Source organism: Pinus tabuliformis, chromosome 5_2, assembly GCF_031772625.1.
Source record: "Pinus tabuliformis cultivar Carrire ecotype Pingquan chromosome 5_2, CPIR1, whole genome shotgun sequence".
Classification (NCBI taxonomy): domain Eukaryota; kingdom Viridiplantae; phylum Streptophyta; class Pinopsida; order Pinales; family Pinaceae; genus Pinus; species Pinus tabuliformis.
In genome coordinates, this window is record NC_142306.1 from 616723798 (window position 1) to 616741259 (window position 17462).

At 37.2% G+C, this 17462-nt stretch overlaps 1 protein-coding gene across 2 annotated transcripts in view; it reads right to left on the bottom strand.

Annotated features, from left to right (window-relative positions):
- Positions 1 to 17462, bottom strand: part of LOC149160533 (uncharacterized) — a 327418-nt gene that overhangs the window by 94266 nt on the left and 215690 nt on the right. For both annotated transcript variants that reach the window (XM_089435021.1, XM_089435020.1), the window contains one exon: positions 15798 to 15830. In XM_089435021.1, coding sequence (XP_089291147.1) covers positions 15798 to 15830 — 33 coding nt within the window. The remainder of the gene's footprint in view (positions 1 to 15797; positions 15831 to 17462) is intronic.

Genomic DNA, 17462 nt, shown 5'->3' on the forward strand with positions numbered 1-17462 from the left:
GTGTCTCCCAAACTAACTGGTCCACAGTTGGTCTTCCTTTATCCCATAGAATCTACCCCCCTTAGCCTCGGGAGACGGCTTAAACGAAGAGATCGGGGATCAGGGTGACAGCCCCCGGTGTGAGCATTGTCGCACTGCCCAGACAATCTGTGCGACAACATTTTTTGGCGCCGCTGCCGGGGACGTATTATTTTCGGCATTTCAACGACATTTCCTCATTCATCTTCTCATTTCTCATCATTTCCTCATCATTCTCATCTGTTCATTTCAGCCGGCAATGGTAACATTTTTTGGCGCTGTTGCCAGGTAAGGAGTTTTTTCTGTCCTTGGTTTATTCGACATTCATCATTCTTTCATCTTTCTCATCTCTCATTTGAGCTGGCAGAGTCAACATTTTTTGGCATCACTTGGATTTTTCATCACCTTACTTTCGTCGTATCAACGACTACTCTTCAATTCGTTTCTTGTTTGGGTGGCAACGCCATTTCTTTTCATTTATTTTTTCCCAGACAAGAAGTCTCCCTCATATCTGCTTGTTGGTTGCTTTTTGGATCCTAGAATTAAATTCATTGTTCAAGTGGGGACTCCACTTCTTTCATCTCTTGATTTTCTTGAACCAGGATCTCTCTCTATCATCCATTTGGTCCCTTGCTATTCATCATGGATTATTCGTTTAGCCCATGTCATTTTGCTGATGTTCTCCATGATTTTCCAGAAGTGGCCATTTCTAAATTACCTTTGTTCTCGGGTGGTGATTCAGTCGCTGTTAGAAAGCATCTAGGCAGGTTTACTCGTATAATGATCATATATTGTAGACCCCCTCAGTATAATCATGAAGATGTCAAAATGCGTCTTTTTGTCCTTTCTTTAGAGGGTGATGCTTTGAATTGGTTTAATAATTGTCCTGAAGATTCTTTCACTTCTTTACAAGACATTGTCAATGCTTTTAAAAATAAATATGGTTATCCAAATAGCTCGCCTTGTGCCCCTAAAATTGTGCAACAGAATGAAAGTAATCTTATGAAAGGTCCAGTTGTCGATGAAAGATTTCAAGACAATTCTTCATATCAGAATGTGCCATCCACCTGTACCATTGCAGATCAAATCCAGGATAGTGGAAAAGCAGGGACAAATTGTGAAATCAATGAAAAGGAAAATCAGAAGCAAATTATAGAAGAACTAATGCGGCTGGTAAAAAATATGGAGATCAATCAAACTAATTACGCCAATGATGTGAGAACTTTATGCACCCACCTGGAAAAACGTAATAAGGAGATGGAGATCATGAAAATTAAACACTCTGATCACGTAACTGACATGCAAAGTCAGCATGCTAAGGAAATTGAGACCATGAAAGCTAATCATGACAGGGAAATTAATTTTATACAAAGCAAGTTAACAGGCTTAGAGGAAAAGATGAAGATCATGGTATTCAATCATTCAAATCAAGTGACTACCATGGAAGCAAGTTATCAAGAAGAAATAAGTTTGATTCAGAACAAATTGTCAACTATGCATGAAGAAATGACCATCATGACATTCGATCATAATAATCAGTTAGCTACCATGCAAGTAAATCTTAAGAAAGAGATAAACTTTATGCAACATTGCTTGATGACCATAAAGGAAAAGGACGATAAAGTAATAAGAGGTATGGAAGCTAATCAAATATGTCTTCAGAATAAGTTATTGATTATGGAAGAAGACCATGCCAGGGAAATCAGTGCTATGAAGGTTGAACACTCTAGTCAGATAGATGCCATTAAAATACAGGTTCACAAAATTCAACAGCGGTCAGAGGATGAAATAAACCAGGGAACGTCAATAGATCAGGAGCCTCCTTATCTGCTGCAACAAGCTCCATCTTATTATGAGGTCCTTTGTTCCATTGAAAAGTGGATAAATGAAGGTGACCTAGATAAAAGGGAAATTAATAATCAAGTTGATGCTCACACGGCTAATCCACCAGTCATAGAAGATCAAGTTATAAATCATGGCACTTGTGAGATTGATCCATCATCCTTGACAGGGCAGATGCAGAATGAAGAAAGACATGTCACGCATATCTTACATACTTCATCTGATAGCTTTGAAGCAAAAAGTTCCACGTCATCAGTGATACAGCCTGCCACAAAAAAAAAACGCAAGAGAAAGAAAATGAGAAAAAGATTTGATGCATCAGACGGCCGCAAGCAGCTTGATTTTCGGATAGGGAAAAGTCCTACCGTATGCAGAATTGGACATGGCACATCCGAGAAGTAGCCGACAGATTTGCCTGAAAGCAGGCAAATGCTCAGTATACACTATATTGAACACATCTGATGCCATGGGGCATCCTCTGTATTTCTAACCCTACTCCTTGTTTTTTCAGCATTTTCATTTCTGTTTTAGGATTAGATTTACTTTTCTTGTTACTAGATAGATAATAAATGAAGAGCTTATATCTTTCATGTGCTTAATGTTATATGATGATTTTTGGATGGACACTACTTATGTTTTATTGTGTGTTGCGTGGATGCAAATTCGGGATTCTCACATTCCTACAATGCAATAACGTGTCCCCAAGTAGAGCCAGATGTTGACCACTACGTGTCAACTACCCATAGCAGTACACCCCCTTTTCGCAAAAAAGGGACAACGCTGGATCGACATGTCCGTGCCATTCGACTGTCATCATCAGCCCAATCATGTTATGTTGTAAACCCAGTCTACATGTGTAAATTGTAAATAATCTTAGCAGATCTGAGTCATGTATGTAAACTGCCTAGGCAAACCTAATTTTCTAGTGATAATCTATGTTCTGGAAGGTTTTTTGTCTCACTGATCCATGATCGGCAGAGTTTTCCTTCAGCCTAACCCCAAAGCCGGAATGGATTTTGTCATTAGAATCTTAGGAGAATCCTAGTATGCTTCGAGTCTATGTAAAAGTAATTTGGAAATAATTCTAACTATTTGGTTAGGTTATTGGTTAGGTTATTACAAATTGCTTGATTTGCTAGATTAAATTTGTCGTAGAACTGGGTGGTCTATGGGGGTCTATGTCAAATGGTTTTTCCCCCCTGAGATGTAAAATTGTAAAATTCATGATGTAAAGTGTCTTGAGGGTTAGAAAATGTTTTATCCCCTCATAAGTCCTAGGTCCTAGGTGATTTTTCCAAAGGCTAAGTTCGAGGGTCCAATAAAAAATAAAAGATATAAATAATAAAAAATTAAAATTAAAAAATTAAAAATAACTAAAAAAATAAAATAATAAAATAATAAAAAGTTAGAATTTTGAGGAAATAAATACAAGATTTTAATTTTTTAATATATTAAAATGCATTTAAAATTTCGACGGATGAGATTAAAAGAGATTTTGATCCTCATCGACGGTCGTGATCATTTTTGACATGGATCACTTGAACTAGCCGTTGGAAAAATTTCCTTTAAATAGGGTCTCAGGGGTCATTTCAGATCATTCGATCTATGAGTCTTGTGCTAAAGAAAGCTCTCTTGTAGTCATTTTTTGTGCAATAACGAAAGACTTTGGGGTTGAAATCTTGCTGGTGTTACTCTTCTGGAAATGCTGTAAGATGTTTTATTTTTCTACATAATTTTATTTTCAACCATTGATAATAGCTTGATGAAGATTGATTTAGGCACAGGTATCTTGTCTGATCTCTGGGGTTTGAATGAGAGTTTAATTTCTGACTATAATGGCAGGTATCTCCATTTGATCTAAATCTCACTATTGTTTTCTCCCTCTATGTTAATGGTTGATTAAAGTTGTGCGGGAAATCCTTTTTTTAGATTACCGGGCGTTCGAGGAAGTTCTCGGCTGAACTAGCCAACTCCCGGATTGCATTTTCTGAAGAGCCCAGCCAGTTTTAATCCCAGGCTTATCATTTGAATTTATCTTTTGAATGCATGAGAGGTTTTCTGAAGTATCTAATAGTAGATCTAAAATTCTGAAAATATTTCTATGGATTACCAACAAATCTGGCTATTTAGAGCCTCTGAGTTGTAAATATTGTAATTATTTAGCTGGTTTTAGGGTTTTTAATTTTGTTTCTTGCACATTTTATTTTTGGGTGTTCTGCTTTTGCCATTGCAAGTTGCAGGTACATATTTTGAAAAATTTTCAGGGTTTTCCATCAAGCAATCTAAAGCAGGAAGGGTTTAAAATTTCAATCAAGTTTTCGGACTACGGGTCTGTTACCTGCGTTTTCATTTTTCACTGTTGCCTGGGGTTTTATTGTTGCAAAAAAAATTTGAAATTTTTTTAGGGACCACAGTTTTTCGCTGCTGCCATACCCTTTGCCATTTCTCTCTTTCCATGCTTCCTCAGCCACCACACAAACAACTGCTCCATCCACACACCTGCAAAGAGTCTCCATGCATTTCTTTTGCTCCACGCAACTCCCTTGGCTCCCACGTTGCTGTCCAAAGCCAAATTCGCAGTCACTTTTCCTCTGCTATTACCCACGCAGATCCGCCCATCCTTTCACCTGCGTATTTCTTTTTTCATGTGAAATTTTCCCCATCCATTTCTGCCTCAGCTATTCTCCCCACGCAGCAAGCTCCCTTCAAAACCTGTAGTTCTTCTCTTTCCATTCTGCTATCTGCTTGCTCTCACATACCTACGTGGCTACCCACGTTCGTCCTCACGCAGCCCTCCTCCTTGCGTTTCTTCTCTAACAACCGCTGCCAGATCCGTCCCTTGCTCCATCCCGTTGAGCTCTTTCTCCCTCACGCAGTGTTCATTTCATCATCGCTGTTCGAATCCGCAATTTCTCTCCCTCCCTTGACCTGCGTTAAAGACCTCAACCTGCTGCTCCTTCCACTTGCAGCTAAATCAAAACCTGCACGCAACTCTTCATTCCCTCATCCACGCAGTTCTACCTGCGTCTTCTCTTCCCTTGCTGCCTTAGTCTCGTCAAGCAACCTGTCCAGCTCCATCGTGCAACCATTACCGCCTTCAACCTGCAGAGAAAAATCAAAGAAAAAAACAAATAAATATAAAACGCGTTCCATTTCTTCAATTATTTACATATGGATTATGTTAGGAATTAGGGTTATGCATAGTTTTGCTTTCATGTATATATTTCTTTTAGTTAAAACTTAGGGTTAGTATATTTAGATTTTAGTTTTAGAAATTAAATCTTTGTTTAGTTTAGTTTAGTTTTAAAAATAAATCAAAAAATCATAAACATTAAAAATTAAAAAAGGTATAAAGAGTTTTTTCTTTTAGGTTTTCTTTTATTTAATTTTAGAATTAAATTTTAGTTAAGATTATTGTTTTGGTTTTAGGTTAAGATTAGACTTTGTATTTGATTTAGATTTAGAGTTTTATTTAGTTAGGATTTGAATTTTATAAATTTTCATTTTTGTATGTAGATTAGGTGTTAGTTTATTCTAATCTTTAGTTTTTGCTTAGTTTAGTTTTGTTTTATTTAAAACATACAAAAATATATAAAAATTAAAAAAAATTGAAAAGCTTAACTAAAAATTGAAAATTCATTTTTTGGTGTCTCTTGTGGTATCTATGTTCCACTTCTCTATAGTTAGATGCACTTAAATGTTTATTTAAAGTTAGCTATATGAAAGTGGTAACTGGTCAGCATTTAAATTTTATGATCATTTAAAGCATTTGATTTTTCTTGAAGTTTAATTGTTGGAACATTGTTAAAGAATTGTGCATTTATCGAACATCTTGCATCGCTTGGGTTATTTGATGATAAATGATTGTTTTACATGGTTTATATTTCTACAACATTTAATAAATAATCATTTAATCATTAACTCCATAAGGCACTAGTACATTAATTTCTAAAATCAATCAGGTGCTAAATTGCTTTGTTGTGTCTCCCAACCCAACTAGTCCACAGTTGATCTTCATTTATCCCATAGGGTCTACCCCCCTTAGCCTCGAGAGATGGCTTAAACGGAGAGATCGGGGATAAGGGTGATAGCACTCGGTCTGAGTGTTGTCGCGCTACCCAAACAATCTATGCGACAACAAGTTGTAAATAAAAAAACATATGTATTAGAAGGTGGAAAGATAATTAGATCCCCTCATGTGTAAATTAATTAATTTTTCTAGCAAAATAAAATTAAATCCTAAGCCAGAAAATTAAATAATTAGAGTCAATTAAAATGTCTTAGGAAAAATAATTCTCCAAGTGGAAAAATTTGTGGGTCTAAAAATAATCAATTTTTAAAGGTTCTCCACTAGGGGAATATTGTATATTTCAAGAAAATTTGGACCCTTGGACCTCGATGGTTAAGTCAAAGTCAATTTTTTTAGGAAATTAGCTCAAAATAATTAATTTTGAGCTAATAAAAAAGCAATAAAAAGAAAAAATCGATTTTTCCTCAAAAATAATTATTTCAACAGCTAAGATTAAAAAATGATCAAGTATTATTTGACAGCCGAGATTATTTTGACAAGGATCAAAGAAAATAGTCGTTATTTTTCCACTTGGAGGATTTAGCTATAAATTAGAGAGTCAGTTGAGTCTCTAGCCATCTGATTTTTGGCTAGTGAATTGTTGTTGAAGCATTTGTGTAAACTATTGTCCTGTTGGAAACTATTTTTTCTGCTATAATAAAAACTTTGTGGTGCAACTTGTGGTGTACTTGTTCATTGATTTGTGGTATGTACCGACCACAGGCTTCCTATGTTGTGCTTATATATGATTATTTTGAGATAATACATAGCATTTGCAGGTACTTCGGTCCTTGGTCTCCAAGTTCACAAACTGTGGCCAAGGATCATTTTGTTCATTTTTTTGGATCCTAAGCATTTCTATGGTGGATTAAATCTTCACTGAGGTTATAGTGTGCATGGGATTTCCAAAGCAATTTTAGCCATTTATCAAAGAAAAATACCATAAAAATTATTTCACAAAATTTATTTTAAAACCCTTGTATAATTTGTAAATTATTTTTGCTAATTGGGGTCTGGGGTTTTAAGAATTTTTCGTATATATTTTGATGAGGCACCCTATTTTGATGAGGCACAAGCATCCTAGTTTTGGATTGCATTAAAATTTACCTCCTAGCATAAGCTAGGTTGATAGAGATCTAGGGAAGTCCTTTTCAATTAGCTTGAGGGATTCAACTCTTCTTAGTGGTTAACACAGTGACCTTGCAATCATCAAAGCCACAGTCTATGCAACACCGGAGGCATTGGGTGGGTGGAACATAGGGGGAGGTATTGTTAATCAGGCCATTGCTTGCTTCCTGTTGGCTTCCATTTTACAACCTACTCTGAAGATTGTTTCTCAAAACAGTTAGAGGTTCTATTTAGACTAAGCATTTAATTAAAAACAACCAAGATCATTACATCACACATAAAACCTAAGATTTGCACATCATATAGGTTAGTAAATCATTTAAGTAGCAAGTGTTTATCCGGTTACTTGGTTTCAATTTACAATAAGCAAGAATTGTGACTCCATAAGGCATTGGTCTCATACTCCGAAAAATCTAATCTAATCATAAATCTTTCTAAAATTCGACTGAATATCTAGGCCACTCATCCGCATCTCCCAAGCAAGTTGGTTCCCGACTTGTTTTCCTTCACCTCATTCCATAGGGAATACCCCCCATAGCATGTTGTTTGGAGACAACAAGAACAGAATGGGCGAGGATCAAAGTGACAATCCACGCCCTGAGCGGTTGTCACAGTGCCTGTACAATCCGGACGACAACAAGCCTATTGGATCCTCTCTGAGAGATGCTTTCACATTGGGATCTAGATTTGAAGGACTCTAAAGAGTCACTGGAAGACCTCTTCTAGCAATGGTCCATGATACAAATCATCAAAGTGAGTTGTTGCACCAAATATTGCCCCATCTCCTGAAGAAGTTGGTCTCTAGGATTCCTAATGTTCAAGCTCAACATGATGGAGTATGTCTAAGGTGAGCCAGTGGAAAGAAGACAAGGGGACCATTCCCCTTTAGCAACAACAAGACGAAAGACATCCTTCATCTCATTCATTATGATATGTGTGGTCTGATGCTCGTACATTCACTTGGTGGCCATCTCTACTATATTACCTTCATCAACAATTTCTCAAGAAAGACATGGATATATTACTTGAAGCACAAGGACGAGGCCTTCGACATATTCAAGGACTTCAAGGCTTTGGTTGAAAATCAAACAAGGAAGAAAATTAAGATCTTCAGGTCCGACAATGGTGGGGAATACATTTCAAATGAATTCATAGACTTTTGCAAGAAAGAAGGTATCAAGAAGGAAACGATTATGCCCTATAATCCCAGACAAAATGGAGTGGCTGATAGAAAGAACCAATCTATTGTAGAAGTTGCCAGAGCCATGCTCCATGATCAAAAGTTGTCAAAGTTCCTTTGGGGTGAAGCAACAAATACAGTGGTATATGTTCAAAACAGGATGCCTCATCAACCATTGGACAAGAAGACCCCCGAAGAAGTATTCACGAGTGTCAAGCTCGACATTGGTCACCTCCGTGTATTTGGTTGCCTCGTATATTTCCATGTGTCAAAGCACAAAAAGAAATAAGTTGGAAGCCACTAGATGAAACTATACGTTTATTGGATATTGTGAAGATTATAAAGCATTTAGAATATATATTCCTAGTCAAAGGAAGGTTGAAATTAGCAAGGATGTAACCTTCGATGAAGATGTCGCCCTTGGAAAAGCAAGGGGCCTTCCTCCGCCTCCTCCTTCTAAAAAGAAGAGTGATGATATGGATATTCTTGAAGGTTTGTCTGTGCCTGAATCCGAGAGAGACATTGTTGATGATCCCATAGAGCCCATGGACCCCTTGGATCCTCCTCCATTTGATCCTCCTGCCAAGAAGAGGCGACTTTGGCTTCATGACACATTACAAGATGCAGCGAGACACATTCCCACCAAAGGGATCTTTACAGAGAATAATAAGCCATGCAGGTACCAGGGATATGTGGTAGCAATGAGAAATATGATTTAAGTTGATCCTCCCATCATTCTAAACAATGGATCCCACACAAGGTGGATTGTCAGCGAGTCATTGCTTCTTCCAAGTAGAGAAGAATCTTCTAATTAAAATTCCAATGGAGAATCTTGATCATCCTCAACATGCAAAAGCTCCTTCCTAATGATGATGATGTATGATGATATCTTTTATCATGTTAGATGACTTTCTTCCAACCATATATATTACTACTTATGCTTTCAATGAGGATATCATGAGCTACTTCCTTTCCATCATAATGATGGCTACAACCATGTAGACTTCTACTTCAGCTATTCTTTAAAGCTTCTATAATGATGACAAGAGCCCATTATTGCTTCAATCGTATACTTCTAATATGATGCACCTTGTCATACTTGTAATGCTTCTTGTCAGACAATGATCATTTAATCATGGTAGAGGTCTTTTCACCTCCTACTTCTCTTTGCTATGTACTTGAGAGACCTTAATACTGAAGACCTATCCCTCCCTTCTTGGCTTTATTCTCATCAGGTTCTAATGCTTTAGTAATATGGGCTTCAATTCTTTCTTTTCTCTTCTTGTTGTCCTTCTTGAGTTTCGGACAATCTCTCTTGAAATGCCCATATTCTTGATAGCCATAGCATTGGATCTTTGACATATCGATCTTCTTTTTCTGAGGACCAAATTTCCAAACTTCCCTTTTCTCCTAGCCATGGCAGCAAATGCTTGAACTTGTTCATTGATCCTACATTGCTTTTGCCTTCAACCTAGTTTCTTCAATCTTACACAATGACCAGAGTTCACTGAATGGAGTGGCTTCCTTCTTTCCATAGATGCTTGATACAAAGTTGCCCCATTCATCAAGTAGTGCATTGAGCACCACGGTGGTCATCTCTTTGTCAGACATTATTTCCCCCAACTCTTGCAGTTGGTCTCATATTTGTGACACCCTCATAAGATATGAGGCTATCCCTTCTTCCCTTGATACCTTCATCTTGTATAGCTCGATTCTCAAAGATATAACTTCTCCTGTAGTGCTTACGGAGAACAATTCTACCAACTTATCATAGATTTCTTTTGAATCTTCCAACTTTGCTACATAAGGGATGAGGGAATCCTTGATTGATTCTATAAGGATTCTTTGAGCCCTTATTTCCCCTTTCATATATTTCGCTAGAGCTTGAGCTTCTTCTTTTGGTGGTTTAGTGATTGAACCCTTAACATGTCCAATGACTTCATTTTCTATGAGGATCAAATCTATCCTCTTTTTCCATGCAAGGAAATTTGATGACCCAACCAGTTTGTTGCTCTCCTTGCAAAATGAAGTCATTTTGATAGTAGATTCAGACATAGATATAAGGATACTTACTTGTCAAGTGAAGATGCTCTTTTTATGGTGATATCTTCAACTTGATGCCTTCTTGATTTTGATGATGATGGATGATGCTTGCTTCCTTGAAGATGACAATACTTCTTTTTCTACAGATGTATTTCTTCAAATGTGCATGAGATGTAATATTTTCTTCAATGTGGGGGAGATCACCTTCTTGTCTTTGACGATGATAGCAATGCTTCTTCATGCTTCCTTAGAATGTGGAGACTTCCCAAGATGCTTCAAATGTAGAGTCCTTCTTTGATTGGGTGGAGGTAGGGTCCTTCTTGAATGTAGTCTTTGAGGTCTTCTTCTTGTTGTTGGTTCTAGATTGTACAATCCATGTGATGCTTCTTAGATCACTTGGCCCTTATGTATCTTATTGATGGTTCAATGTCCTCTTTGATGCCTTGACCCTTCTTGATATTCCTTTTGATGGTTCTTCTTCAAGCTGCCTTTCCTTGTCTTCTCACCTTACCTCTGATACCATGTTGAGAAATCTAGGGCAGCTAGATTAGGTGATTTCTCTTAAATTGATAATTGTTTGTGATATCTTTTTACTTATCTTAATTAGCTTCTTCTTCAACTTGATTATTATTGTATTCTTATCATCTAACAACTACCAAACAATAAAGAACAATGAGACAAAAAGGACACAAGACATAGGTTATCAGCCAGGGGAAAAACCTCTCCTCCTGAGAGGAAAACCCGCAAGAACTCTTCTCTTCTTATAGAACTTCAATTGACGAATTCCAAGACCTATGACCCTTGACCAAGACTCCTCCAAGACCAAGTCAACCTTCCTTCTGGATGAGCTTTCCTTACACAACTTCCAGCAACAAACTTCGACCTTCCAGTAACTTTAACCTCCAGCAACAATTTCTGCACTTCGACCTAGTAGCTTTAGCAACTTCGACCTAGTAAATTCATAGCTTCGACCTAGTAGCTTTAGCAACTTCGACCTAGTAAATTCATAGCTTCGACCTTGATGCAGCTTCACAGCTTCGACCTAGATGCAGCCTGACAGCTTTGATCTAGAAGCAGCTTCACATCTTCGACCTAGAAGCAACTTCACAGCTTCGACCTAGAAGTAGTTTCACAGCTTCGACCTTGCAGCTCCACAGCTTCGATGCAGCTTCAAAATTTCGACCTATCAGCTTCATAGCTTCGATGCAGCTTAAGAATTTTGTCTTGCCCAATAACTGTAGAAACCCTAACATAAGGGAGAGAGAAAGGTCCAAAACTTCGATCTTGCTTTTCTTCTTCTTATCCTTGTCCTTTTTCCAACTTCTTTCTTTAGGAGATCGAACTCACTTGTTGTGTGTCCAAATGAGGTCGAGCTCCTTCTTATATATAGGCTTTCTAGGGGTACGAATTGCCTCCATGAGGCCGACTTAATCTTCCATGTAGGCCGACTTGTTGTAGCTTGTTTGACAAGGGCTTAAGGGTCTTTGACTCTAAATTGACTCAAATAATTTTTCTTTACAATATGTAACATGCCCAAAAGGGTCTTCCATACATGACAATGACTCAATTGACTTGTAGACTTAATGACAAGCCCTAGAAGCACTCATGGGTGCTTGACCTATAAATAACCTTGAGCATGAAGCCTCAAGAATAACAATAATAATTTTATTTCTCTCTTTATATTAAATACATGAAATCATGATTACATGTCCTAATGAAGACCAAACCTATTTACATATTTCACCACTAGGCAGGTTCATTGAGTTCCCATAAAACAACTGCTCAGGTACTTGAAGGGCATAGTGTATTTTGGACTGAGATATATTGGTGAAGTGGAGGCATTGCTGCAAGGTTTTTCAGATTTTGATTGGGAAAGTAGTGCTTGTAACAAAAAGAGCATTTTAGGGTGTTGTTTTAGTTTAGGCTCACATACGGTTTCCTGATTTAACAAAAAACAAAATTCTATAGCACTCAATTCAACAAAGGAAGAATATATGGAAACCAGCTTTGATAGCTGTTCTCATGTATTTAGTAAACACAAGGCCTAACATTTGTTTTGCAATCAACAGTTGAGCCAATACATAGTGCAAGCTATAGGCAGGTTCATTGAGTTCCTGCAAAACATGTGCTCAGGTACTTGAAGGACATAGTGTATTTTGGACTGAGATATGTTGGTGATTGATATTTTTCTAATACCCAGCAACTAATTTGAACAGTATTATGACATACAAAAACTAGAAACTGAACCATGAAATTCACTGATCAAATATACTGAGTATGCTAACAAAATTGCAGCGGAAAATAAATTTACAAAGACACAGGCACACAATTAACAAAACAACAGATATACCCTAGAAACCCCAACTGGAGAAAACCTGCTAATTTGTGTGTTTTTATTGATTTGCTCAGAAAATTCTCAGTGACTAATTACAAAGCATTGGAAACAATCTCTTTCAACTCTTTGTTCCTCAATACAATATCCTACCCACCCTAGACCAATCTGGCTTCTCTCTTGAACATTGTGCAGGCTGAATTGCCTCCTTGCACGAGCTATCTCGGCCTCCTCAAGTGATGCGCTCTGACTCTACCTAACCTCACTCACTAATCTGGAACTATTTTCCTGAGCTCAAAACACAAATTCTTGCTAGAACATAATCATATGTCTCGCCAAGTCTGTGCCCTTCTCTATATAGAATTGAACTGCTCTTCAACTCAAGCAAATTGTCTCCTTAAACCCAAGTCGAACTGCCTCACAAAACTCAAGTCTAACTGACATCTAGAACTCAAGCAAACTGGCCGCTTGAACTCGAGTCAAACTACCTCACTAAATTGAAGTCGGACTGAGATAAAATCTCCATGCATGCTGAGTTCGATTTACTATTTTTAACTAAGGAAAATTAGAGAATTTTTCCTAAGTCAACACTAAGATAAAGTAAGATTGTGCCTTAGCTTCAGATGCGGGTTCTTCCTCCAAATTTAGTGCACTTATAAATTTAGCAGAACCCTTCCTTCTCTAACTTCAATTAACAGTGACGTGGAGGTGATGTTGCAAGGTTTTTCATATTTTGATTGGGCAAGTAGTGCTTGTAACAAAAAGAGCACTTTAAGGCATTGTTTTGGTTTAAGTTCACGTACGGTTTCCCAATTTAACAAAAAACAAAATTCTATAGCACTCAATTCAACAAAGTCGGAATATATGGAAACCAGGTTTGGTAGTTGTGAAGGCATCTGACTTTGACTTTGGACACTACTATGATTTAATGTGATAATCAAAGTTGTATCAAACTCCCTAAATATAGGAATTCATGATCAATCCAAACACACTGAGATCAAGGATAGGGTTTAGAAGGGAGCTATTGTTCTGCAATATGTCCAACACAGCGACAAGTCATTGATATCTTAACTAAGCCACTTGCAAAAGGGAAATTCAAGATGTTCAAATAGCAACTTGGTGTGTTGGAGAACACCATTATCAGTAAGAGGATTATTAGTGAAAGTATCTCCAATAATCTTCTACAGAAGTAGATCTACCCAGCTGTTCAACAACAGTGTATTGTGCCATAGAGAAGCAAGTGAAGGCACATCACAGTTCTCAAGGAGGCGTATCACTCTTGAGTTATAGAAGAGAGAGCTCATGCAGGCCAGCCAGCCTTAGATAAGGCATCCACCACCACCAGCTAATCTGAGAGGCATGTGCGGCCAGATAAAGACAGACTACTATAAATTCTATTTCTGAGTTTGACTTAGGATAAAGAAAATTGTATTCCTAAGTTTGAGTCACTTGCAAACCCTTTTAATAAACCCTAGTACACCTTCTCGGATCTATAAGAGAGAGCACAGAGGTACGGATTCATTCATTGAGTCTTGAATCAGCAGCTAGCAGTTTAGGGGCATTTTCATGTAGCACATTCTTTTCATGTTCATAATAAACAAAGGAGGTGACAGGTTTTGAAAGTCCTTTTTTTAATTCCGTTCATTGTTTCTACAGCATGTGCTGTTTCGATAAGTTCTTAGCTCTTCTGTCTTTTAGTTTCCTGTAGGAATTGTACTACAAAGTGAAATCAGTTTACCATGAGTTGGAAAATTTCTACAAACATCCTCCCTTACCCCAGTACAAACATCTTTGGAGGTTTTGATGTCATGCTTTGTGAGTCCTCTTAGCTTGTGGTGGTATCTGATATGTCTTGCAATTACAAGCTACCATACTACAATGTAATATCCCTATGATGCTTATGTGTATCATATTTTATTTGCTAAAAGCATAGTACAAGCAAAGACAGCAGTTACAAAACAATGTCGAGACTGTAGCAGTGTAGCCAGCTTAGTATTTTGATTTAGCACCAAAACAATGCACTTGTACAAAGAGAAAATTCCCCATCTCTCAAGGCTCATCTAAGAGATCCAAAGGCAAGACGATATACACAAGATGTTGGTGAAAAAGGCTATCATAATTCATAATGCCTAATCTCCTAAAGCATGAGAAGTATCCTTCAAATTCTCTACCATATCGATCATACTTTTTAGTCTCATTGACCTCAGATTGGTCATGAGTAGACACTACTTTTATTTTATTTCATTTATATCAACATCCTACAAGAGGAAGGATAGAAAATGGAACCTACAAAAAATATGGGTGGGAAGCCTAACAAAAATAATGGATGGGAACTTACAATTAATGATGCTCCTAAAACACTCTTAGGTGGGACCTCACAAAAAATAATGGTGATCTCCATTGGGATATCTACCTTCATAGCTTAGTCTTCCTGGTCAATATTATAGATATTCCTTTAGGTTATGGAATCTGACCTCCTCATATTGTGTGCATCGCTTAGAAGATAGGGTTGTGCTCCTATAAGCTTTCCATTGTACAACAACTATAAAAATTTTGCTGTAATAGGTTAAAGGACAATTAAATCACTTGAAAACACTAACACCTTTCCAATGAAGGTAGATGCTACTCAATACTAAAAATAACTATTGAGGATTAGTATTCAAATATAATGATGGAATTCAATATACTAACTCTGATCTATGGTTCCTTGCTCTCTACTAATAACCTTCAACAGGAAGATGAAGAGGTAAACAAAAAAAAAAGGATTCCCGTGCATGGTTCTTTTACTTTTAAGTATATAATATCTGATAGATTTTGCTTGCACTAGATAGATTTACTATGTCCAAACGTTGAATAGAAATCATTATTGCAACCTTACTGTTTGGCCATGTAATTTCCAAGAGACTGAAGCAGAATAATAGTAAGTTGTCACAAGAATCAGATTTTAGCCAAAAGATGTTTCAGTGTGTTTTCTTGCCAATATACAAAGTCAACTTTAAATCATAAATTTTCTCACACCGCATTTCTATTTACCTCAAGATAAATGGGAAAGATAGAAATTGATACAAATGATGTAAGAGAAATAAAATCCTACGAGTGATATTTATCTCAATTTTCAATTTACATAATGCAAAATATTACACTAAGCCTGACCTCTTGATTCACAAATGCCAGAACTGACATACCTGAGTCTCTTTGCAGACAGATTCAAATTCATCCTGCAAAAGAAGAAATGTATGCACTCGTATTAATATCAGAATCTTGATAACCATTAATTTTTAGAATTCCAACAGCTATCACTCTCTCTTCCACAGCAGTATCATGCATAGCTGGTCAACTTATACTGGAGAATGTAAACAGGAATCGAATTAATGCTGCTAGACAGTTGCATCATAAAAACAATTGACATTTGCATCTTCGCTCATTTTCTAGACATTAGAAATAGTATATGCTGCAAGGCTAAAGAATTGTCCCATTGGAATTACTTGGTAAAATGCCCAATGACAATTTCCCAGTCACTAATGGACAACATCTTGCAAGCTCTCGTGCAGAAAATTCAAGCTTTTAATTCAAGTCTATCTTCTCAACTAGCTATGAATACAAAACATGCACAAATGAAGAATTACAAACACTCAGAGAAGCTAAACAAACTACCATGAAGAGTACATTTCATAATCCATCCAGCTAAAAATATTTTTTTTTGTTTCACAGTTAACATCTTGATCCCGAAAAACTTTTCTACATTGGTGATTCTATACTATATAGACAGTAATTATGATTTTTGAAAAGTTGAATTAATTTGCTGATATGATTCAAATTTTGACCAGAGACGTTGATGAAAATCGTGTTTCGTTGGGAGGCATGCAAGCCTGATGCTCCTGTGCATATTAATGCAGCATAGCTGTGCACAAAGTGATGGAAAACAAAGGAAAAAAACAACTATATTAGCATCAACAGATGGCTAGAAAGAATCATAGTATTCAAAACTAGCCGGGTCAAACCACTAATCGGTCAAACCAGCCAGTTCATTAGCCTCAGTGACCAAACCAGCCAATAAACCCAGTCCATAGCTTTGCAGACCTTGGTTTGGCATCCAACCAGTCATAAACTGGCCGGTTTGGCCATAAACTGGCCAGTTCCACCATAAAATGGTCGGTTCATTACCAGCGCAATTTAGGGAGTCTGGGCCATTAATGGCAGTATTTCAGGTGGTTTTGTGTAATGTTCCCTAAAAATTAGTTGTCCAAGGGATGAAGTAGCCTATCGATCCCCATAGGCTATAGTCATTGATAAAGGGGAAAACCCCAAAATCTGGACAAGTTTTAGGGCAGCTGGGCAAAGAAACCCAAAAATGGGGTTTGGAGTAAAGTTTACTCAATCATTTAAGAAGAAGAGACCCCTCTAGTGTTGATTTGGGGTAGCATCGGATGTGCTCTAGCCATGAAAATTGGTGGAGAGGCTAAAGCACATGAGATCTCCAAGACCTAGAAATGGTTTGGGCAGATTCTAACCGGTTTGGGAGATATTAAAATAATTGATATTTTTAATGGAGTTCCTAAGTCTAAACTTAGGAAAAATAAAATATTAATGGGTATTAATATAAAACTGGGTTAGAAGGTTCCAAAATTCATGGATCAAGCCAAATCTAATCTTAGCCGTTGATTAGAAATTTCATCTCGATCGTTGAAGGACCAATGAGAAAAGTATAAGAAGAGGCTTGAGGGTCAGTTGGAGAACACACTAGAGTGATTAGTCATTCGATTTGCTAAAGTGGGGTTGCTAAGCAAAGTCGAATCAGTGATCAGCAGCGAGGGGTAGTGAGTATTGGACAGAGAGGCAGAGACAGTGCC